General features: G+C 42.9%; 1 protein-coding gene across 5 annotated transcripts in view; it reads left to right on the top strand.

The window, feature by feature from the left end:
* Positions 1 to 24,639, top strand: part of reps1 (RALBP1 associated Eps domain containing 1) — a 61,267-nt gene that overhangs the window by 26,054 nt on the left and 10,574 nt on the right. For 3 of the 5 annotated variants that reach the window (XM_078557471.1, XM_078557469.1, XM_078557467.1), the window contains exons 6-10: positions 6,950 to 7,013; positions 10,719 to 10,873; positions 13,506 to 13,627; positions 18,457 to 18,537; positions 22,000 to 22,087. In XM_078557471.1, the coding sequence (XP_078413597.1) occupies positions 6,950 to 7,013; positions 10,719 to 10,873; positions 13,506 to 13,627; positions 18,457 to 18,537; positions 22,000 to 22,087 (510 nt within the window). The remainder of the gene's footprint in view (positions 1 to 6,949; positions 7,014 to 10,718; positions 10,874 to 13,505; positions 13,628 to 18,456; positions 18,538 to 21,999; positions 22,088 to 24,639) is intronic. The other 2 variants (XM_078557468.1, XM_078557470.1) reach the window with 2 other exon arrangements.

The following is a 24,639-nucleotide window of genomic DNA, read 5'->3' as shown; positions in this document are numbered from 1 at the left end:
GGGGGATGGGGATCCCAGGAGTAGGATCGGATAGGTCAGATGCAGATCAGAAAAATGGAGGTAGAACATTAGCTAGGGACATTGTGATAGACATGGAGTTACAGGAGAAGCAAAGTTTACAAAGTGTCCAGCAAGGGAAATTGACGGAGTTAAACTGTTTATACTTCAATGCAAGGAGTATTACAAACAAGGTAGATGAGTTAAGGGATCAGGTAGACACATGGCAGCAGGATGTCATTGCTATAACGGAGACCTGGCTAAAGGAGGGACAAAACTGGTAGCTTAATATCCCTGGTTATAGAGACTTCAAACACGATGGAGTAGGAGGTAAAAAAGAGAGGGGGGGGTAGCACTAATGGTTCTAGAATCAATTCCAGTTGTGAGAAGGGATGATATACTAAATGGGTCAACAAACGAGGCTTTATGGATTGAGCTTAGAAATAAAAAGGGGGCAGTCACACTACTGGGAGTATACTGCAGACCCCCAAATAGTGAAAGGGAGATAGAAGAACAAATATGTAGGCAAAATTCTGCTTGTAAGAACAAGAGGGCAATAATAGTAGGAGACTTCAACTATCCTAATATCAACTGGGATTCAAACAATATAAGGGGCACTGAGGGAGAAAAATTCATGCAGTGTGCCCAGGAAAAATTTTTCAACCAATTAGTGACAAACGCAACGAGAGGAGATGCAATTCTAGACCTAGTCTTGGGGAACGAAGAAGGGCAAGTGGGTGAAGTGACAGTTGGTGACCATATCGGGGACAGTGATCACAATTCAGTTAGATTTAGCATTACCATGGAAAAGGACAGAGATAAGGCAGGAGCAAAAGTCTTGAACTGGGGGAAGGCAAATTTTGCAGAAATGCGAAGGGACTTGGCTGAGGTGGACTGGACAGCACTGCTGGAGGATAAAACAGTGGAAAACCAGTGGGAAGCACTAAAAGGCGAGATCCCAATTATACAAAGTAGACATGTCCCCTACAAAAATAAGAGTGGTACTGCCAAATCTGGACCCCCTGGTTGTCTAGAGGAATACAGGGGAAGATCAAACAGAAAAAGAAAGCGTACGATAGGCACAAAGAACTAAGCACTGCAAATAGTCTAGACGAATATAGGAAGTGCAGGGACGAAGTAAAAAAGGAAATCAAAGAGAGGGCATGAAAAAAGATTAGCAAGTAAAGTTAAAGATAACCCAAAGATGTTTTACCAATACATTAATGCTAAAAGGTTAGTTAAGGAAAAAGTAGGACCTATCAGAGATGAAGATGGAAACTTGTGTGTAGATGCAGAGGCTGTGGGAAGGGTTATGAATGAATATTTTGTCTCCGTGTTTACAAAGGAAAGGGAGAATGTCGATGTCGTAGTCCAGGAGGAACACTGCGAGATATTGGACGGGATAGTCATAAAGAGAGAGGAAGTACTCGAGGGGTTGAAATCCTTGAAAGTTGATAAGTCACCAGGGCCAGATGGATTGTTTCCGAGGCTGCTGAAGGAAGTCAGGGGGGAGATAGCAGATGCTCTGAGGATGATTTTCCAATCTTCACTAGATACAGGGGAGGTACCGGAGGACTGGAGAAATGCAAACGTAGTTCCATTGTTTAAAAAGGGATCAAAGGAAATGCCAAACAATTATAGGCCAGTTAGTCTTACATCGGTGGTGAGCAAATTAGTAGAATCAATCCTGAGAGATAGGATTAACTGTCATGTGAAAAGGCATGGACTAGTTAGGGATGGTGAGCATGGATTTGTTAAAGGAAGGTCTTGCCTCACAAATTTAATTGAATTCTTTGAGGAAGTGACAAGGGTTGATGAAGGTTGTGTAGTGGATGTAGTGTACATGGCTTTTAGCAAGGCATTTGACAAGGTCCCACATGGCAGATTGGTCAGGAAAGTAAAAGCCCATGGGATTCAGGGTAATGTGGCAAACTGGATAAAAGGTTAGCTTTGTAACAGGAAACATAGGATAATGGTTGATAGATGCCCTTGCGAATGGAAAGTTGTCTCAAGTGGTGTTCCACAGGGCTCGGTGTTGGGACCCTTGCTGTTTGTGTTATATACTAACAATTTGGACGTGAACGTTGGGGGAGCACGATTGGGAAATTTGCAGATGACACAAAGATTGGCCGAGTAGTGGATAGTGTAGAGGATAGACATAATCTCCAAAACGATATAGATGGGTTGGTGGAGTGGGCGGTAAAGTGGCAGATGGATTTTAACATAGAGAAGTGTGAGGTCATACATTTAGGGAAGTCAAACAGTTACAGGGATTACACAATAAATGGGAATATACTAAGAGGGGTAGATGAAGTGAGAGATCTTGGTGTACAAGTACACAGATCCCTGAAGGCAGCAGTTCAAGTAGACAAGGTTGTAAAGAAGGCATATGGAATGCTCTCCTTCATTGGCAGAGTTATAGAATATAAAAGTAATGATATAATGTTGGAATTGTATAAAACACTGGTGAGGCCACAACTGGAGTATTGTGTACAGTTCTGGTCACCACATTACAGGAAGGACGTAATAGCTCTGGAGAGAGTGCAGAGGAGGTTTACAAGAATGTTGCCAGGGTTAGAAAAGTGTAGCTATGAGGAGAGATCGGATAGGTTGGGGTTATTTTCCTTAGAACAAAGAAGGCTGAGAGGTGACTTGATTGAGGTGTACAAAATTGAGGGGAATAGACAGAGTGGACAGGATAAAATTGTTTCCCTTGGTGGAGAATTCTAGAACCAGGGGATATAGATTCAAAATAAGTGGCAGAAGGTGTAGGGGAACATGAGGAAGAACTTTTTTACGCAGAGAGTAGTGGGTGTCTGGAATTCACTGCCCAAGTTGGTGGTAGAGGCAGAAACTCTAAACTCTTTTAAAACGTACCTGGATCTGCACCTTGTGTGCTGTAAGCTGCAGGGCTATGGGCTGGTTGCAGAAAGGTGGGATTAGAAAGGGCACCTGGGTGTCCTTGGGCTGGCATGGACAAGAGGGGCCGAATGGCCTCCTTCTGTGCTGTAACTTTTCTATGGTTCTAAATGGATGTTGGTGTTGCTGTATATAACACAGTGTAGTTCATGTATAATGGCCGATGACCTCTTCTGCCTCAATTATTTTATGCAGTAATCTTTTCACATAAGCTCCAAGTGATTCACAGTGCCAAGTAATTTGCAATCTCTTCATAACTTCACCAGTTGAGTGACTATTTGACTGAACTGCCCTTTGTATCGGATGAAAAAGGCAGACAGTTTCCCGGAAAGGAGCCAGTGTCTGAATGCCAGAATCCCAGGGACATGAAATACAGGGTGAAAGTCACCTGAACTTATCCTTCATAGGGCCGCCTCTCAGAAGTCATATGAAGAGATGCATAAAATAAGACATGCACACTCCCTTCCTTTGACCAAGCCATGCAAGATTCAGCAAGCTAGAACAATAGTTTAATGCAGTACAGTCTGCATGTTGCCCCCATTGTGGACTGTAACTTTTTAAAAAATAAATGTTTTGTATAATGCATACGTTACCTTTATAATCCCAAAACCTCTGTGGTATGGCTTTGACCAATCTCTTATATTTCCAATTAAATTTACCACATTTGCTGGTGTTCAACCCACATGCCTCACCCCCGCCCAATTATCATCTTTCTTTTTTGTCCATGTTTTAAACACCTGGATTCCATTCAAGCATACCCATTGATGGTTCAGCCATCAGCAATGATCCCACCAATTGGATTCTCGCACATTAACAATTCAAAGAGATGCTCGTTTTGCTACCAAGCAATCTTTGACCCAGGTAATTCTGAATGCTGACAATGGCACCAACAAAACACCAAGCTGAAGCACGTTGAATGTCGGTGGATGTGGTTATGTGCATTAGCCGCCTGTCATTGTTTCCTGTAAAGCTACATCTAATGGTGACTAACCTTGAATCACATTTAGTTTATCTGAAACCAAATGTAGAATATTTAAGAGCCTGTAATTAAAATATTGGGATTATTCCATGCTACCCAATTCACTCTTGGAATTACTCATAACATTTGTATTGCAAATAAAATAAATTGTTTAATTGAATAATTAGGCACTTCAATTATACTGTAGCTGCAGTATGATTAAAGTCAAGACATAGTTGCATCTTATGTCACTAAATTCATTTATTTACTTCTGTTTAGGAATGAATGGGCATAATTTGATCGCAATATTTATAATGTCAAAGTGAAAAGATTTATAATCCCCAAGCTTACGTTTACAATGAAGGTCATGTTACTCATGTTATGTACAGCACAGCTTAAAATAAAGTAATTTGCAATGAATTCTGATGTTTATCTTGATTGGAATATAAATCATTTAATAATGAAGAAATAGGAGTTATGTATGCGAAGGAAGAGTAGATTTGTGTCTCTGTAACTGTGGGCGGTCAGGCAACAGTAGGAAGGAAAGGACTACTGAAGGGGAGGTGGTGAAGTAGTAGTATTGTCCCTGGACTAGTACTCTGCAGAGGGTAATGCTCTGGGGACCTGGGTTCGAATCCCACCACGGCAGGTGGTGAAATTTGAATTCAGCTTTTTTTTAAAAATCTGGAACTAAAACCCATCTGGTTCACTAATGTCCTTTTGGAGAAGGAAATCTGTCCACAGTAATGGCCTAGCAAGCCACTCAGTGCAATTAGGGATGGGCAACAAATGCTGGCCCAGCCAGTGACGCCCACATCCCATGAACAGATTTTTTAAAAAGTAGATTCTAATGCATGAATGGGTAACTGGAGGAAGAGGCTCCAAAGGTAGTCAGGTGGGCAGATAAACAAGATGGAGATACTTTCATTGTAACAACTAGAAGGGTGGACAACAGCAAATGCCCACACTTGTAAGGTGATTCACGTAGGTGGGGGTAGATAACAGGCAAAAGTGGGCAAGAAACTGTCAACTGGTTTTGAGGAGGTTTTTGAATACAGGGAAATGTAGGTTTAAGTAGAGGGTTCCACTTTGCAAGAGCGTAATGGTTGAAGGCTCTGCCACTGATTGCGAAGTGGAAGTTACAGGGAGTAAGTGCACAGTTGACCAGGTTTGGTACAGCAGAGTATGCAATTTGAGATGCAGGGTAATTACAGAAAGAGGCTAGAGAAAAAGCCAGGGCAAGTAGTTTTGAAGTCATGTATGGGTGAAATTTTTTTTTTAAACCCAAAAATGCTTAGATTTTAAAAATATGCAGAAACACCAGGATCCTATCTGAAACAAAATGGCAGGTAGCTGTTCCGAGTATTGGATTTTCTTTAAATAATCACCGGGGGCAGAATTTTGGGAAGCCAACTGCCGCCCGCAATCAGCGCCACGCCGCAATTTCACACTGGCAGGCCAGTTAGGAACCGCCCAGTGTAAAACACCAGTGGCAGTGATCAGCTCTGCCTGTGCGGGCAGGGGGAGGAGTGCGAGTCAGGCGGGGGCTCGACCTTCACACACACACGCACTTCATAACCTCCCTGAGGCACAGAGCTGCCTCAGGGAGATGAAGAGAAATGGGGGGGAAAAAATGTAATGAAACAGGTCCCCTCATGTGACTTTGTCACATGAGCAGGGACATGTTATTAATGAAAAATTTCTAAAGTATTTATTTTATTATTATTTGCTTTTAGAAACCTCATCCCGCCCGTGGATGAGGCTTCCAAAAAAAAAAATGCCTATTCGCCTGCCCCGCCAACCATTAGGTTGGACGGGCAGTGACAAGTTTAGCTTCATTGATTACTTAATGACCTTTAACAGGCCTTGTAATTGTCGGCGGGCATGCCGCAGGGCTCTGGTGCGCGCCCACCGACCGAACTAACGCGCGTCATTTCACGCTCGAGTGGGTCAGGCGCGCGCCCGCCGAATTAAAATTTCTGCCCCGGTCTTTAACTGAGTGCAAAATGGTCCAAGATGTTATTGAGTGATTCATACTCTCATCTTCCTCGCTTGGAGATGACACAGATATGAACTGCCAGCTGCATGCTGGAATGATAGGCTCTGACAAAGTAAAATTCAGCAATGATCTATTGTCTGACATTGCTCACATTCCTTTTGAGCATATTCTCTTAGAACTCGTCCAGATTAACCGCTGTTTTGTCATAAATTGACCAGAAGTAACGAACCAAATTCATGTTTTGACATAAGATTTGAACCGAGTAAAGAAAAACTATAATTTGACCCCAAAGAATGTAAATCAGCAAGAGAACATGTGAAGGGGTAAAGTAGGAGAGAAAATTCCCTCCGTCAGGAGGTCCTTTAGTCACTTATGCTGAAGCACTGAGTGAGGCAAGGAAGATCTTGCCCTCGCTACCCTGGTCTGCACTTACAGGACTATTGGAGACCAATTTCTAAGTGCTGTTAGCAAGTGGGTACAAGCGGATGTGCAGCCTGCTACCTTGGTATGAGAAATGGTATAGATTCTGGAGATCAGAGCAAATACTGGAGGCAGTAAGCAATGCACAGCTAAACTATGAAACCAGAAAAGGGAGCTCCTCAGGTTACCCAAATCAGAATGAAATTTCTTTCAGCCTCAAGGCCACCACATCCTTCGCTTCTACATCTTCAATATTTTATGGTGACGCATGAGCAATCCTGCTCCTCCAGGCACCATGCCCTTCCATTGGATTATGCTTGGCTAAGTACTGCAGTGGTTTGCTTTGCCTTCTGCTGTATGGCTGACCAGGAAATGCTCCTGCTCTTACACCTGCCATTAGGTGTATTGGAAGTATTTACCGGCTGATAATAGACCTGTTTGGCCACATTATGTGTGCATCTTCCGTGGGCATCAAGTCCTGAAGTGGGACTGGAACCCAGAGTTTCTGGCCCAGGGGTAGGGACGCTACCCACGGTGCCACAAACCACCCCCCGCCTTCTTAATGAGCAATCCTAAAAAGGAACAAAGTGCATTTTGTTGTGAGTCATTGAAAAAATTCTTACCAAGTCTGTTACCAACTTGCTCTCTTCTTACAGGATCTGCAGCTAAAGAATTTTTTACAAAATCCAAACTCCCAATTCTGGAGCTTTCTCATATTTGGTAAGTATTGATGTGGTATGATTGATATTCATAGTGTGTGACACTTTCAAACATTCCCATAACCAGCGGCTTGGGAGGGGGGCAGAGACTCACAATATAACTTCATTGAACTAAGCACTGAGAAACTTTCTGAAAGACAGGAAGTGTGATGTGGAGAGTATGCTCTCTGCAGAATACTGCTTGTAGTCTCTTTCTTTTCAGAATTTTTTATAGAGTATCTATAGAAAGGCTACACTGTAGGATTTTCCTGGTGATGGACAATTGTCTACCTAATTGTAACAACTCCATATCAAACTAGAGATTAGTTTGTTTAATTCTGAAATTCATAATCTTAATGAGAGACATTGGGATCACTTCATGACAAAAATATTTGGACTTTTTTATGTCCAGTGTTCAACTAAAGATGCTTTTAAAAGCAAATTGGCCATAAATGACTTGAATCCTTAAATTGAAGTTCCACAGGTAAGGCTTTTACAGTTTAAAGCTCATAGAATTTATGGTGAATTAGCTAACTAGATTGAAAATCCGCTCACCATTGAAGCACAAAGTTTACTGGCCACTCCTCCTCCTGGTACCATGCCCTTTGAGGGTGTTGGCAACCATGGGCTTCGTCCATGATTATGCTTGGCAAAGTACTGCAGTGGTTTGACTGACCAGGAAACACTCACCTTCTTTAACGCCTGCCATCAGGCATGTTGGAAGGATTTACAGGTTACTCAACCTGTTCTGCTGCAATAATGGCCACGGAAGGTGCGTTCACAAGTCCTGAAGTGGGACTTGAACCTGGAGCTTCTGTCCCAGAGGTAGGGACACTACCGCTGCACCACAAGACCTTTCTGAATATCAGTGACAAGTGGAGCTCTGTTCTGGGTCCCCTGCTGTTCACTCTTTTCATAGTGTGGAGTTGGATACTTCTAATAGTAATGTTCACTGATGACCCAAAACTATATGGGCAGGTAACCAGTGCAGGAGGAATGCTGGCACATTTAGACAATTTAAGTGGCTTTTTCTCATTCCTAATCCTCATCCCTTACAACAGAATTAGCTTGTTAAACTGAAAGAAATCTAATTTTTAGCAGAGGAAACAAAACCAGTGCATCTGATTTTTGTTTGACCTTAGCCCCAACTTCTCACTTTATCTATCCCTTTTAAGAAAACTATTTAGCTGCATTTTAAATCCATTTTGGGAGCCAGTATTGTGAACTTTCACTGGTGACATTCCCACTCTCTTGGGGTTTTTAAGCTCCTTCTTACCCCCAACTACCACAATTTCACCCTAAAAAGTTAAAAGTAGTCTACGACAGTAGGACGCAAAAGGCTCATTGTTAATCACCAGCTTGTTCTATGCCCATATAGATTTTCTGCTCTATTCATGAAAAGATCATAAGAAATAAGAACAGGTTTAGGCCATTTGGTCCATTAAACCTGGTCTAGACCACTTTCACCTCCCATTATTTGTTTGAGAATGAAATATTACAATTGGCGAGTCTTGTGCATGTAATACTCATACTGTCCACGTATCTTGCTGGCATGAGGGGAATAGAAGTGGGTCATGATCTCTTTCAGCCTGGCAATTGTTACTGAAGTAGTCCATGTCCAAATGTAGCAAAACCTGGACAATATCCAGGCATAGGGCTTACAAGTGGCAAGTAACATTTGTGCCACACAAGGGCCAAGCAATGACCATCTCCAGCAAGGTAGAATCTAACCATCACCCCTTGACAGTCAGTGAAATTACTATCGCTGAACCCCCCACTGCCAACATCCTGGGGGTTACCATTGACCAGAAATTGAACTGGACTAGCCATATAAATACTGTGGCTACAAGAGCAGGCCTGCAGCTAGGAATCCTGTGGTGAGTAACTCACCTCCTGACTCTCCAAAGCCTGTCCACCATCTACAAGGCACAAGTCAGGAGTGTGATGGAATACTCCCCACTTGCCTGGATGAGAGCAGCTCCAACAACACTCAAGAAGCTCAACACCATTCAGGACAAAGCAGCCCGCTTGATTGGCATCCCATCCATAAACATTCACTCGCTCCACCACTGACGCACAGTGGCAGCAGTGTGTACCATCTACAAGATGCACTACAGGGACTTACCAAGGCTCCCTAGACAGCACCTTTCAAACCCATGACCACTACCATTTGGAAGGACAGGGGCAGCAGATACATGGGAACGCCACCGCCTGGAAGTTCCCCTTCAAGCCAAACACCATCCTGACTTGGAAATAAATCGCTGTTCCTTCATTGTTGCTGGGTCAAAATCCTAGAATTCCTTCCCTAACAGCACTGGGTGTACCTACACCACATGGACTGCAGCGGTTCACCACCACCACCTCAAGGACAATTAGGGATGAGCAATAAATGCTAAGCCCACGCCAGCGACACACACATCCCATGAATGAAAAAAAAATGTTCCTTCACAACTATTGAAAGGATACAGAAGAGAACAGCCAGATTGATTTGAGGGGATGGAGGGATCAGATTATGAGGAGCAGCTGTATAAATTGGGCATGTTCTTACTGGAAAAGAGAAGGTTCAGAGGTGATGTGACTGCTGTAAAAGGAACCGATGAGGTAGACCAGGGCAAATTGTTTCACCTTGTCCAAAAGAGTAGAACCAGAGAACACTAGCTCTGTTAGGAGGTGGGTAAATTCATAACTAATCTGTGGAAAGATTATTTTGTGACTAAAATGTCCAGTCTGTGAAGACAAAGGAGGTAGTAGTATTGATTCATCCAAATATAAATTTTGAGGAAATAACATTTTTGAATATAGTCAACAAGGCATGACATGGGCTAAGTTTAGTATGATTGGGAGATACAGACGACTTTGAACCTATGATTCTCCAAAAAAAAAAAAAATTTGTACTCCTTCCCTAGGGTTTTCTCATTATTATGACTGGATGTCTAGAAAACTAACTGATTACTATGATTAATCACTGTATTATCACTGCCTTATACACTGCCACGAAGTCCAAATATTTTTACCACGAGTGGATTACCTCCCAAAGTCTCTAATTATGATTTTGGATTTTAGCATTACTAGTCTCCAGTTTGCTATGGAGAGCCTACCTTTAGCTAGACCTACAGTGTAGCTCTCTGTCCAGACACCCTAGGGAGGTAGTAAAAGGAAAGAGCACGACCACAGAACTCCCCATCACACTTCCTGTCTTTCAGACAACTTCCCAGTGTTAGCTTCAATTAAGACAACATTGTGCATCTCTACTTCCCAAACCACTGGTTGTGGGAATATGAACCTCGATCTAGCAGTTCCTGTGTTCCAAATCCCTAAAGTATTTGTGTATTTAAAGATTGTACTGACTTCTCACATTTGAAAGGTGGGTTCAAATCCAGCCCACACTGGAATGTCGTTTGGTTGTTATTGTCCAACAGGAAATGTTTGGGCACTTTTACCCAATTACTAGAGAGAGTTGTCACAGTACAGCATTGTTCCTAAATCAACATTAATTACACTCACACAGTGGGATGGGGGCTGTGGAGAAATGGGAAAACATAAGTGGGTTAGGCAGAGGAGAGGTGTTTCTAAGAAACTGACTTGGGAGGTGCTTGAGTGCTCAAAATGGGAGGGGGTGTGGAATCTCATTTCCCACACACTATAACCCCCTCACCTTAATGAACAAGAGATTTCTAACAAATACTTGGGAAATGTTGAATTTGTCAATGTTTGCTTTGTGATTCAGGGAGCTGTCAGACTTTGACAAAGATGGAGCATTGACATTGGATGAGTTTTGTGCAGCCTTCCACCTAGTAGTGGCCAGAAAAAATGGCTATGATTTGCCAGAAAAGCTACCGGAAAGTTTGATGCCAAAGTTGATTGATCTTGATGATTCAGGAGGTAAGTAGCATTTGATTTCCCGTCTAATCAGAGTTATAAAAAGTTACAGTTGGGATGTAGAAATATTTGGTTTCAGTGGGGAGACATTCTGGCTGTTATAACCTAATTTAATAGCATAAGTGTTATGATTCTAGGGAGTTAAATTTCTGCTTTGTCTGTCCCGTGTGATTTTAAGATGTGATGTATTTCGGCCCACGTTTGTCATTGGATGTTGGCATTCAGTATTACCGAGGATAAACTGAACGGTTTTGTAATGACTTGTGGTTTTTGAGGAGAACACAGCTGGAAATCCATCAGTGGTGGAAACTTTATCAGATGATTTCCTTGTGTGTGTTTCTTCCTTTCTTCACCTGACAGCAATGAGGCTGCTTGTACTGGCTCATCAATCTAGCCGTAGCCTGAGTACAATTAGACAGCTGAATACTGACCCCTAACCCACGATCCACGTTTTTGAAACTACGTTTAGCTAATATTCCAAATATGGCTTTTTGTAGTAATTTTTATCAGTCAGCCCATACAAAGTTTTAGACCATAAGACATAGGAGCAGAAATTAGGCCGTTCGGCCCATCAAATTTGCTCCGCCATTCAATCATGGCTGATAAGTTTCTCAACCCCATTCTCCTGCCTTCTCCCCGTAACCTTTGATCCCTTTACCAATCAAGGTCTTAAATACCCTCAATGACCTGGCCTCCACAGCCTTCTGTGGCAATGAATTCCATAGGTTCACCACTCTCTGGCTAAAGAAGTTTCTCCTCACTTCTGTTCTAAAAGGTCTTCCCTTTACTCTGAGGCTGTGCCCTCGGGTCCTAGTCTCTCCTACTAATGGAAACATCTTCCCCACGTCCACTCTATCCAGGCCTTTCAGTATTCTGTAAGTTTCAATCAGATCCCCCCCTCATCCTTCTAAACTCCGAGTATAGACCCAGAGTCCTCAAACGTTCCTCATATGTTAAGCCTTTCATTCCTGGGATCATTCTCGTGAACCTCCTCTGGACCCTTTCCAGGGCCAGCACATCCTTCCTGAGATACGGGGCCCAAAATTGCTCTCAATATTCTAACTGTGGTCTGACCAGAGCCTTATAAAGCCTCAGCAGCACATCCCTGCTTTTATATTCTATTCCTCTCAAAATAAATGCCAACATTGCATTTGCCTTCCTAACTACCGACTCAACCTGCAAGTTAACCTTAAGAGAATCCTGGATTCTTTTATGCTTTAAATTTTCAGATAGGAGGTATTGCATCAGGGAATGGTGGCTTATGGAAAATTAACCGAGTTGTTTCATAATTGCTAACCCCACAAATGATGCATTTTGGACCAGGTATATGCTACTTGTACAAACATACAGGATAGCCACCTGCACATCAAAGTTTTCACATTTTTGAGTCACTTATGCATTCTGTCACTTCAAATGGACACTTAGCACCAAATGGGTACTATTCGAAGGCAATTAAAGAGTTCACATTATATTGTAACCAACATTGCTCCCTTAACCAACACCACCTGAGAACAGATTTACAGATCACTCATTTCATTGCTGTTTGTGGACTTTGGCATATACAATGACTGCCACAGTAACCACACCAAAATAATTGGATCTGAGGCTCTTTGGGATGCTTCCAAGAGACATATTACAGTGCAATGTGAATAAAAATCCTCTTTTTACTGAATGCATCTTTTTCTCGGCATCTTAAAGCACTTCGCAACCAATTAATTAATTCTGAATTGCAATCGTTGTTATGTAGGCAAACAGCCAGTTATGCACAGCAGTCTTCCCACACCGAATTAATGAATGATTAGACAGTCTGTTCTTTTGATGGTTGAATATGAGCTAAGAAACGATAGAACTGTGCTATTCAAATAATGAAATAGGACCCTGTATGCCCACCTGATCGAGTAGACCTTGCTTCACTTTAACTTCTCATCTAAAAGATCAACAATGCAGCATTTCCTTAATGCGGGCTGATACTCAAGTACATTACTGACGTCTGAAAGTGCACAACCTTCTGGTAGGCACAAGTGTTACTAACTGTGCAAAGCCGACATTAAAACTCTTGGTTCCAGGAGGTCGCCCACTTCCTGACTGCTCAAAGGCGTCGTTGTGGTTCATTGTCAACCTTGAGTCCTCTTGAAAGTGCAGCTGGAAAATAACAGGAATGGAATGCTTAGGGTTTGTGATGATTTCCTAACTGTGTGTATAGACTTTTTTTTAATGTGAGTGGTAAATCTTGCTGCAGAGGGCTAATGCAATCTGGAGACCATTGGGTGTTAGATTGAGTCCATGACTTTCTATGAATGCAAATTCCTAATCTTGGTGGTGCTGTTTATGGAAAGGGACCTAGTGGAGTTTAGCCATTTTCAAAAGGGAAAGAAGAGTAACTGCACTAAGCTAGGATGTTGTTTCATCTGTAATCCCATTTCAGAGTAGCTATGGCCTGGTCACTCACTGGTCATTTGTCTGTTCCCTAAACTGTTGCTGGAGGAAGAATCATCAAGTGAAACCTTCTTTGGAACAAGTCATCACTTTAATCCTTAAACTTTGATGTTGCTCATTTGCTTCATACTGTACCTACTTTGGCTTGTTTGCAAATGAGTGCTGTACAGTTCTCATTATAGCCCACCTTCTGTTTTAGGAGTTGCTGACCGGGGTTCTGAAACTGGCTTCTCAACCTCGCCAGCAGAGGTGCCCCCTAGCAAATCGCCATCGATGCCCTCACTAAACCAGACATGGCCAGAACTGAACCAGGGCAGTGAGGTTAGTAACTGGTTTCTATTGTATTCCATTGCTGTGCATCCATCCTATTGCATGTTATCCACAATTTCTTGCAATCGGACAAGATGTTCCTTTTCATTATTGGTGGATACAATGTGACGTGTAATTAGAACAGAGAGGTGAACTGCAAGGCAAGTGTCTTACCCAAAACTAAAGCACAAAAGCATATAGAAATTACTTGTTTATTTTCAATTAAAGTAGTATTGTGTTATAAAGCTATTTGGCATATGACGCTGCAGAAATCCATTCCAGTTGCAGACCAAATAGCCACAACTTGCCTTGTGCATTTACTAGTTTATGGGTTATGTCTGGTGCAAAATACAATTTTCAGTTTTGTTTTATGTATTTTGTTTCTTTTGCTCCTCTTATCCCACCTCCCCATCACTCTCTGTTTCTTTCTTGGAGGCAGTGACTTCCATTTTGAAGATTGGGCATGGCAGTGCTAATTTGTACCAATGATCATTCTTACATGAGCCTGAAATAAGAGTACTAGAGGACTGTTTGATCATTAGGAGCATTGCAGTTCAGTCTAATCCTAGGACCCAATGGTGGAACACACAGCTGGAAATTCATCAGGGGTGGAAACTTTGTCAGATGATTTCCTTGTGTGTTCATTCCTCTCTTCACCTGACAGCAATGAGGCTGCTTGTAGCAGCCACTACAGACCCACCAATCCCTTTTTTAAAGTTAACATTGTAGCCCTGGCTAAGATTTGGCTAACCCAGCATTGAGTGGGAATTTGGATCTGGTGCCTTTCCAATCAGTATGACTTGGTACTCTGTCACAAAGTTTGAGCTCTCCATTGTTGGCCGTATATAAAGATGTTACATTCCCTTCCCTCTACCTCTTCCCCAAACACACTCCACAAATGTAAAATGATTTGTTCGAAAGGTCACTTCTGACGTTGGGCGTTTTGAACTTGAGAGTTTAAGAAGTGATGGAGCTAAATGGACTTTGGTTTCCTATATTCTTGACTTGAGCCTTGCTGGAAAAAGGGGAAAATATATGTCACGCTCCCTTTCATTCACAGTCACACACTTAAATTCAGCACATTAAACAGAGGTGGTGGGGTGTTTGGGGAATGTCTGAACCAGTTGGTAATATGCTGAATTACTGGGCATATAAAAATATGCAGTGAATGCAAAAGCATAGCCTTGTAAAAGTTGTTAAATGTGCTTAGATTGTGCATGTTAAAAGCAAAATTGTCCTTGTACTTAACTACTAATTGAAGCTGTCCTGACGCCTGATGATTGCCTGTTGAGAGTAAATGAAGAAGGGCATTCTTGAACAGGTGAAATATAATTCCTTTTTTTCTCTCTCCCTCTGTCCATCTCTCTGTTTATTAGCTAGGGGTACATTGATCAAGCCTCCTACTGATACCTAGAGCAGGACCAACCACTCTAAATATCAGGGAAAGGATTACCTTTACCTGGCAGGCTTGGTTTCTTAAAATGGATTCTTTGGTCAGTGAAGAGTAGTCTGTGCTCATAGGGGAGCAGCCAGGTTTCCGTGATAGTAGCGGCTGATTGTAAAAGCTTTCATTTCCGCAAATTCCTTTTATTTATTCTCAGCCTGCCAACACCCCCTACCCCCATTTATTATGTTCTTTCTCTACTTACTTAGTTCCCAAAAGCCTCTGTGACCTCCCTAACTCTAGCCCTCCTCCAGCCCTGCAACTTCTCTCAGATCTCTGAACTCCTCCATTGCTGGTCTATTGCCCATCCCTGATTTTGATGACATACCTTCAGCTGCCTAGGTCCTAAGCTCTGGAATTTCCTAAACCTTTGTACCATCTCCCTCCTCTAAGAGGTTCCTTTAAAAATCTGCTGCATTGACCATTTTGTGGATGACACGAAAATTGGTGGGGTGGTAAATAGTGAGGAGGGTGGCCTTAGATTACAGGAGGATACATACGGGCTGGTCAGATGGGCTAATCAGTGGCAAATGGAATTTAATCCGGATAAGTGTGAGGTGATGCACTTGGGCAGGATAAACAAGGCAGGGGAATACACGATGAATGGTAGGACCCTAGAAAGCACCGAGGATCAGAGGGACCTTGATGTGCATGTCCACCAGTCCCTTAAGGTAACGGGACAGGTAGATAAGGCGGTTAAGAAGGCAGATTGGGATATTTGCCTTTATTAGCCGAGGCATAGAATATAAGAGCAGAGAGGTTATGCTGGAACTGTATAAAACACTGGTTAGGCCACATCTAGAGTATTGCGTGCAGTTCTGGAATCCGCATTATAGGAAGGATGTGATTGCGCCAGAAAGAGTGGAGCTGGAGAGTTTTAGTTATGAGGAGAGATTGGATAGACTGGGGTTATTTTCCCTGGAGCAGAGGAGATTGTGGGGGGACATGAGTGAGGTGTATAAAATTATGAGGGGCATATATAGGGTAGACAGGGTGGAACTTTTCCCCTTGGTGGAGGGATCAATAACCGGGGGCATAGATTTAAGGTAAGGGGCAGGAGGTTTAGAGGGGATGTGAGGAAGAATTTTTTCACCCAGAGGGTGGTGGGAATCTGGAACTCACTGTCTGAAAGGGTGGTAGAGGCAGAAACCCTCATAACATTTAAGAATTATTTGGACGTGCACTTGCGATGCCATGGCATACAAGGCTATGGGTCGAGTGCTGGAAAATGGGATTAGAATAGTTAGGTACTTGTTTGACCGGTGCAGACTCGATGGGCTGAAGGGCCTTTCTCTGTGCTGTAGACCTCTATGACTCTCTGACCATTTTAGTCACCTGTCCCAAGTGTCACATTTTCTTTGCTATTGCTCCTGTGAAGCATCTTGGGACATTTAACTGCATTGAAGGCACGATAGAAATGCAAGTTGCTAGTGCCACTTTGTAGTCAACAGGGTAGAGTGCTCTTTGCTGTGCGGTCAGTTCCTTCCATGTTAAGCCAGCGGAGTCGAATGTCAGCTGAAGCTGAAACTCCACTGCCTCCATATGTGACACAGCACACTGTTGTTAGGTAGGTTGTCTTTCCTCCCTGTAGGTGAGATTTTTAACAACTGCTCTCATGTTTGAGTTCCTAGATGTTGAGGCGTAGAAGGGGAAAGTGTGAGGTGATTGAAAATGGGAATACAGTTGTGCTTTTTTGTTTTGAATGCAGTCATCTTCTATTATAACTCTAGATGCTTCTGACATTTTAATCAGATGCTGGAGCATTCAAAATTCTGAACGTTATTTTTCTTTTTGCCTTGAAACTCATCTATTACTGATCATTTAATACATATAGCCATTGCATGGTGCATAAACTACACTTGTAGAATTAGGTTCCCTAACTCAAAGCTCACTAGAAAATGCATTGATTTCAAATCTTGCTGCAACAACCATTCTTTAGAGCGCTCCGTGCAAATATCCCAATTTAAAACCCCTTTTTGCTATAGCTTAACTCCAATTTTAACTCAGGACAGGAAATGGGGGTGGGTTGTGGGGGCTGAAGCAGGCAGCAAACTCCTGGAGCACGAAGCCCGGGGATATCTTAATGCCTAGGTTTCATTGATATTTCCCAGCGCTGACTCCCATCCACGGCCGATGGGTGTGACATTGCTGGAAGTTAACGTTTGTGGTGGAAGGTGGGAGTGTGGTGTGGGGACGCTGCCACGATCCATGGAACCAAAGCCCTGGCAAGGTGAGTAAGGAGATTGGAGGTTTGGGAATCTGAAATTGAGGGTGTGGCGGGGGGGTGGCATGTTGCCATGTGCCCAAGGGCCTAAGGGGCTCTTCTGGGGCCGGGAGTAGCATTCCTGGCCTTTAAGGGACCTTCTTAAAATCTTCAAAAGGTTAAACTTGCTTGTGCCTGCTGTGACCTGAATCTTGACTGCCAGCAGCTACTGCTGATGGGGTTTAGACCATACAGCCCTTAATCAGGCCCGCCGTTAAAATTACATGTTCTACTCTGGCGTCACTGGAAGCCGACTTAGCCATTTAAAACAGGGCCCCTCATTTTGTGATGGGCAGACTTCTCGTGCCTGATTTCAAGCTCATTAAAAATAGTGGGAGACTTAAAACAAAGGCAAAAAACCCCATCCCTTGCCCCACTCCCCTGCCATCTTAATGCCCTGCTTGCACCATCCCATCTGGCCAAGTCTCACTCTAACAGGAACATTCCATTTGCTCAGCCTCCAATTGATTTCTATTTGGTCTTGCCCCAGCACCATTGTGGAAACTCTCAACATGTGGCCTGGCCAGAAAATGCTCGGTTACTTATCGGCCTTTTCTCTGTGCCACTGTAGAGTTTGAGTCGGGGGGGGGGTGGGGTGTGCACATTCTTTGTGTCCCTGAATGCCAAGTCTGACACTTGATCACGAGCGAAACACTCTGCACCAGCGTTCCAGACTCGTGCTAGTGCAAGAGGAATACAAATTGTGCCCCTCTCGTTCACTCACAGACAGAGAGGAGGACCCAGCTGTGTAGATCTAAACATTTTCTCACTAACCAAAGTTGTGGGTTCCCACAAATCTGCTAGGGACTTGACCGAATAGGAATGGCCTGTTTGCAGTGAGGGCCTTTTATCAAACAGGATGGAGGACTTTTATTTTCGCTACACCCAGCCCCCGCATCTGTACAACATTCCTGTTTAGCTTAGTGAATTAGAGGACTGATTTCTGTTTATAAGTTGAATGCATGCTGGGAAGCAGGAGGGGTACCACCTCATCAAGCCGTTAAAAGCGTTGTGAATTAAAATGCTTGACTTGAAACTTCTCCTATTTTACTCTCTCTGCAAAATTACCTTTTATAAAAGCTTTGTGATGTGTGACCTTTCTCATTCTGATTGGTCTCTACTCTGTCTGTCCAGCAGTGGGAGACTTTTAGTGAACGCTCCTCCAGCTCGCAAACTCTGACCCAGTTTGATTCTAACATTGCACCAGCTGATCCTGTAAGTGAATCATGTAGAGTGGGCTTTCTGATGTTACGCTTTTGTTTTATTAACCCTGATCTTTTTAAAAAATAACTTGCTGCTTTTGCACGTGCTAGAGTTGGAAATAGTGTATGTATATACTAATCAACTCTATTCGAAGAAGCTGCCGATAATGATACACTAAGATCCTGTTTGCTTCTTGCTGTGCTGTATCCAAATCAGCATGTGCTTACAATTGAAGTTCTGTCTCTAATTCTAAAGCCTACTGTAATGAAATGGTCTTCCTTTTGTTGTAACTGGCATATCAGTTGCAAGCGTAGGAAACCTGCATAACCACTGTCCTTGGATAGGAGGCTAAATTCTGTATGAAGATTGAAAATTTATTTTGTTGCTACTCTCAGCCCCATTCTTGTTTCCCCTCTGCCACCAACCCCCACCCTTTCTCTCTCTTATACCTACACCTCACCTCTCTCTCTCTCTCTCTCTTTTTTCTCACTTCCCCCTCCTGAGATATGGTGCTGGCAGCCGATTTATTCATCATTCATATGAGAGTGTAGACTGAGTGACCTGGGCTGTTTACCTGTGGAGCAGACAAATTTAACCCTGTCTACCCAGTATCCAAATATGAGCTAACCAGCTGGGGTAACTGAGCAGCATTTGGGATTAGGAGCACTGACTGAAGTCTCATTTTCCCTTCCCAGACCAGTTGTTACACCCCATTGCTGACCTGGCACAATCTGCTAACTCTGGGCATTAACCACAGGACACTTCCTAATCTCAATAGTTTGGTGTTGCATCTCATAGTACTGTGCCATTCGGACAACCTGAAATCTGTGGTGTTATTTCTATAGGAATCTTAGTGATAAAGAGCAGTTAATGATCAGGTTTCATAGAAGGTTAATCAATTCAACTACTCACACAGTGCAAAATAAAGCTACTCAGGTATATGTATGCTGGGAGGCCTGTGTGAGAAAGAAATGTATTTACGGCTTATATTGTACAGTAGCCCTTTTTTTTGTTAGTACAACAATATAGAATTTGTCAGGATTGTTACTTGTGCAAGTCTTTAAGCTGAAGTGAATTTAGTCTCAGCCAGATTACTAGCTGTTGTGTAATTGGGGACATTCAAGGCTCTTTAATTCATCAGGTTTCTCCAGATAAGCTGCTAACCACACCAGAGTTGTTAAAATAGAAGATGACCCAGTGACATGTCATGATGCAACACTAGTGCTCCACTGATTCGCAGGGTGCAGGGACACCTATTTAATGATTAGCCAGTTGCTGTCTCACTCTTACCACCCACAATGGAAGAGGGAATGTCACCCAAGACTACCCTTTCTCATGAGTGGATGTGACAATTGCAGCCGCAGTTGCTTTCATATTTTAGATGGAAGGGCGAGGAGGGCAGGCGAAACCAATGACTGAAGGATGTGGGACAATGAAGCATCGAAACAAAATTAGATACGGGGAGTTCCGGACCAAGAAAGGAGAAACATTTAAATGTTTTTACTTTGGGATTGTGAGACTGTGGAATACACTGCTGAAGTGGTAATTGAAATGGAAGCCATGATAATATTTAAGGAATGGTAGAGGGGTGGCTGAAAGACCAGAATGAAGGCACATGGTGTTTAACTTCCACTTGAACTGTGGTTCTAGTCCCATCACTGACTTGGGTGGGTTAAAAATCTGTTTCCCATATTCTCTTTTTTTTTTAAAGAGGGACTTTTGAGTCCATGTACATAAACCAGTTACACCTGCAAGCTGGCTATGGTAAAGGCTATGTTGATGCTGGGCTTCATCACAAAAAATATGACGGTAAAGAACTTGCTGCAGTTATACACAATGCTGGACCAATTCAGTTGGAATTCTGATCCATTTCTGGAACACCACATTAGGAAGGATTTTCGAGTGCCCAAAGCACTGTTCTAGGAGATCATAGTTGCAGAATCAGTCGAGGTCTTTAAAAGGAAGGTAGGCACACAGAAAAAGAAGTGATTGAAAAGTATAAATGAGGGACAGGAAATTGGATCCAATAAACAGAACAGCTGTGGGTAGCAACATAATGGAGCAGACTTGATTTTAGTCAAGTGGCTTCCGAGTTATTAGTTTTATAAACCTCCTAGTTTAATAATTGACATGTTTGTGATGCACTTACTGCTGAATATAGATACCTTTCTGCTCCCTTTTCTCTTCTTTTCACCTCCTTTCCCACCCCCTAAAATGTCACTTACATTTGTACCTTTCTGCTTTATTTTACTGTTAACTCTTTACTGATTTAACAATGGAGTAAGATTGTAGTGCTGTTTTTGCATATATTGCAGATTAAGGATTTTTTTTTATACTAAATTAATAGGCAATACATCACTGTCGTGTTTTTTTGCCTATTTTGTTAATTCGATCCATACCCTTGTTTGGATGTGAATTGCTGTTTAAGAGCAAGTCTGATTTTGCAGAGCTCTGTGCCCACCTTCGTCCTATCAGCAGTGGAACGAGTGACCTCTGCTACAGTATAGAATCATGCTGCCTTAACCAGTGGGTTTACATCTGAGATTCCACCACCCCCCTTCCCCTTGCCAAAAAGAGAGACACAAAGGGAAAGTTATATGCTTTACTACTTATGTACCTTCTCCCATTGCTCATTTCTGTGGCCAGATGATGGAAAAATTGACAGGATTTTTTCAGTCCAACCTAGAGGACCCATTCTCCACCAACAGCCCCCCTGCCCGCATCCCACTCCCCAGATGTGGCATCTGCCACTGACAAAATAACCTGCAGAAGCGTTGCAAGCAGAACTCCCTGATGAGATTACTAATATATCGCTGTATTCCTGCATTTGTGGTGCCTTTAATTGATATCCTGATGCAATTATACCACATCTGTTATTTGCGTTTTGCGATTGCATTTGCCTTTTGCTAGCAGTGTGATTGGAAAGTAAATTCCAGCGAGGCCCCCCGGAAGATCCATTGCTTTATTGTTGCCTACCCTGCCAGCCTGGGTATGGAGAAGCAGAGCCCTGAGGACTGGTCTGTCTATCCCATTACAGAGGAATTGTATCTGGGGAAACCAAAGAGCTAGAACTGGCTTTAAAGAAACCATAACTATAGAAGGAGAATATCTTGTTTTCATTAAAAAGTATCAGAAACCACAAGGAATTGTACAGAATTGATATTTGAAAGGGTTGAAGCACACTTTTTCTTCCAGAAGTAATTTTGGGCAAATACTCAATTCCCGATCCTAAGAATTGTCGAATTCTACAATCACAGCAGTTTAATAATGGCTGTTGTATGCACTGTCATCAGAATCATTTTGCGTTCTCCATATTCAGGCACAGAGAATATTAATCGGATGCGTTATAAAATTTTCTTCACTCGAGAATTGTGAATAATCTGATTATAAATCTCTTCTGCAAATTGCTAACGGTATTTTTTTCCCCCCCCACCCCCCCTCTTTCTTTACCCCGCCCAAAAAATTAACTTGCAGGACACAGCTATCGTTCACCCTGTTCCAATCCGCATGACTCCAAGTAAAATTCACATGCAAGAGATGGAGCTGAAAAGAATTGGAAGTGGTAATGAAAAGGGCTGCTCCCATGTCTGTCTGTCTCATTCAGCATTTATTTCGGGGCTGACGATCAAGGTTTTGGATGTGTAGCTATAATCTTCCTTAGTTCCAAAGAAAATGTATTTTTTTACATATGTATATATATTATTCACCTACCATAGCTTCCTGAAGAATGTCTTTTCTAAATGATTTGTCAGTACCCTTTTTTTGCAGCACTTGATAAAATGGGAGACCCTCTCTGCTCAGGGGCATGGAATAAGACTACTTGTTCAGCCTTAGATTCTTGATGGGATGGGTGGGTGCATTGCAGTAGCGTCTCTTCCCTGGAGATGCGGTCCGTTTCCCGATTTTGAGAAGTGTGTGGATTGAATTATGTTGTTTCCAAAAAAAAACTCTAGTATTTGTCTCCTTGGTTACCATTTGCCATTGTGAGCCGATTAGCTTTAACACATTCCTGTGTTTTAGTTGTGGCTGGCAAAATTGGATAAACGCTCTTCCGGGTATTGGCTGACCAGGAGCAGGATTTCCTGGCCCTGCCACGAGTCAATGGGCTTCTGGCTGGGGCGTCGCCTCGCCCACGGCGGGACCCGCCAGGTTTAGGGTTTGTAAATTGGGTGAATTATCCATTTTCCCGTTCTCCCAGCTTAGACAGTAACGACACAGCCCAGACTTGTGCTGAGCCATACAGACTAGAGAGCCCTCCTGCTCCACTCCCTGGACTCTGCTGCGTTATGTGACCTTGGCTGGGCCAGCAAGTAGGCTTCAGTGATCCTGGACCCTTGAAGGGGATACTGTTAACCAGAGTTCCTCCGCCCACCCCCCAAACCGCTATCCATAAGGTGAGGCTCCTGCTCAAAATTGCACGTGTGCCATTTTCTCCTGGTTGATTAAAAGGTGCCCGGGGAATGATTGACTGACTTGATATTACACTTATTTCCTTTGAAATTGCTAAAGAAGTTCAGCACCCCTCACCCACTTAACAAACCTGTACCACCCTCCCTCTCGGATTACATACATAAATTCCTGCTCCTCATGGCACCTGCTCCCTATTCCTCTTAACTTCCTAGTCTGGTTACTGCTGCAAGTTATGGCCTTTCCTCATCTACTGTTGTCATCTGAAAGCTGCCTGGCCTGGGTGTTATCCTCATTGTTTCTTGTTCTTGAGGATGTGTCTGGTGGGACCAGGGCTGCTTTCGGAGGCACTGGTCTAGGGGGATGACTAGAGGCTTGGGGAGGTTGAGGAGTAGGATCCTGAGAAGAGAGGCCTAAAGGTGAGGCACTGGGATTGACATGTCGTCAGCCCTTGACCAAAATGCATTCATGGCAATCAACCTGCTGTCTGCAGAGACTCTGATTTTCTTCATTTTGGATAGATGCAGAGTATCTATTTCTGACATACACAGGATTTTAATGAGAGCTTTTGTGATATCGTAGTATCAGGAGAGTGGACAACTTCCACTTTTTGCATCCATTGTCTGCGTAAGGTGCCCACAGTTCGGTTGTGGCAGATATGGAAAAACATTTCCACTACCCATCTCCAACAGTATGCCATAACCCAGCCTCAGGAACCACTCTACTGTATCTGTCCCATTCCCACCATTCCCTTTCCAGCCATGAAGTTGCCAGCTAAGTGTTGGCTAGCTTAGTGTTAGCCTACGTTTGCTTGGGACTGGATTGAATGTCTGAACCTCAGTTTACTCAAAACATTGCATCAGTCAGAGTATCTTCAGTACATCATGTGTGGCCTGGATTCGAGCCCAGATCCCAGAGATGAATGAAACAGTTCACAGCTCCAGCGCTCCACCCAACCCCTGCTCTATTATCTTTAATTTAGGTTTTTAAAAAAAAACACTGAGTGGTTCTGTATCCCTTAGGAACACAAATATATTGTCCTTTTTAATTATGTTAGTTCAAAGGACTCATAACAGGTTCTCAAACTGAAGGAGTATGCTGAGGCATGAAAATCAAATGAAGTAGGTTTGCCAGTTTGTGGCAGTGGGTGCAATGAGTGAGAGATCACTATGTAAAGTGCAGTGTTTCAAATCAGAATTACTGATTATACCTGTATGGACGTTTCTTAGTTTACGTCGGGAGCCATTTTAAGGGGCGAATGGGAAACTTTTTAAAAACATGTGAGTTTGCCAACTTGTTCATATTAATAACCGTTATACATTGAACCGCAGGTCTTGAAAATATCCCTTCAATATAGTACTGATGGATGAGATGACCCAGTGCGAAGCTGGCTATGGGAAGCGCTTCGTGGTTTTACTCGTACTTGGCCCCTGCCGTCATTGATTGCCTTTTCCATTATAGTTGTGTTACTGTATTTTATGTTTGAGTTTGCAACTAGAAATCTAATTAGGCGGCCAATATTTTCTCTCCGCCCCTGTTTATTTTGATTTCTCCAAGATACACGAACTGTTTGTAACGACACTGCCTTCTGCAGTATCTGGGATGAATGGAATGCATACGAACTTCATTTAACGAAGTGGGTTAATGGATTGCTGCATTTCTGCACATGCCCACCACTATCCCGCCTGAAAAATGACGGCTGCTCAC

Source organism: Cetorhinus maximus, chromosome 14 (genome assembly GCF_964194155.1).
Source record: "Cetorhinus maximus chromosome 14, sCetMax3.hap1.1, whole genome shotgun sequence".
NCBI lineage: Eukaryota > Metazoa > Chordata > Chondrichthyes > Lamniformes > Cetorhinidae > Cetorhinus > Cetorhinus maximus.
Note: the sequence above shows the minus strand (reverse complement) of the source record. Positions and strands in the feature narration are given on the sequence as shown.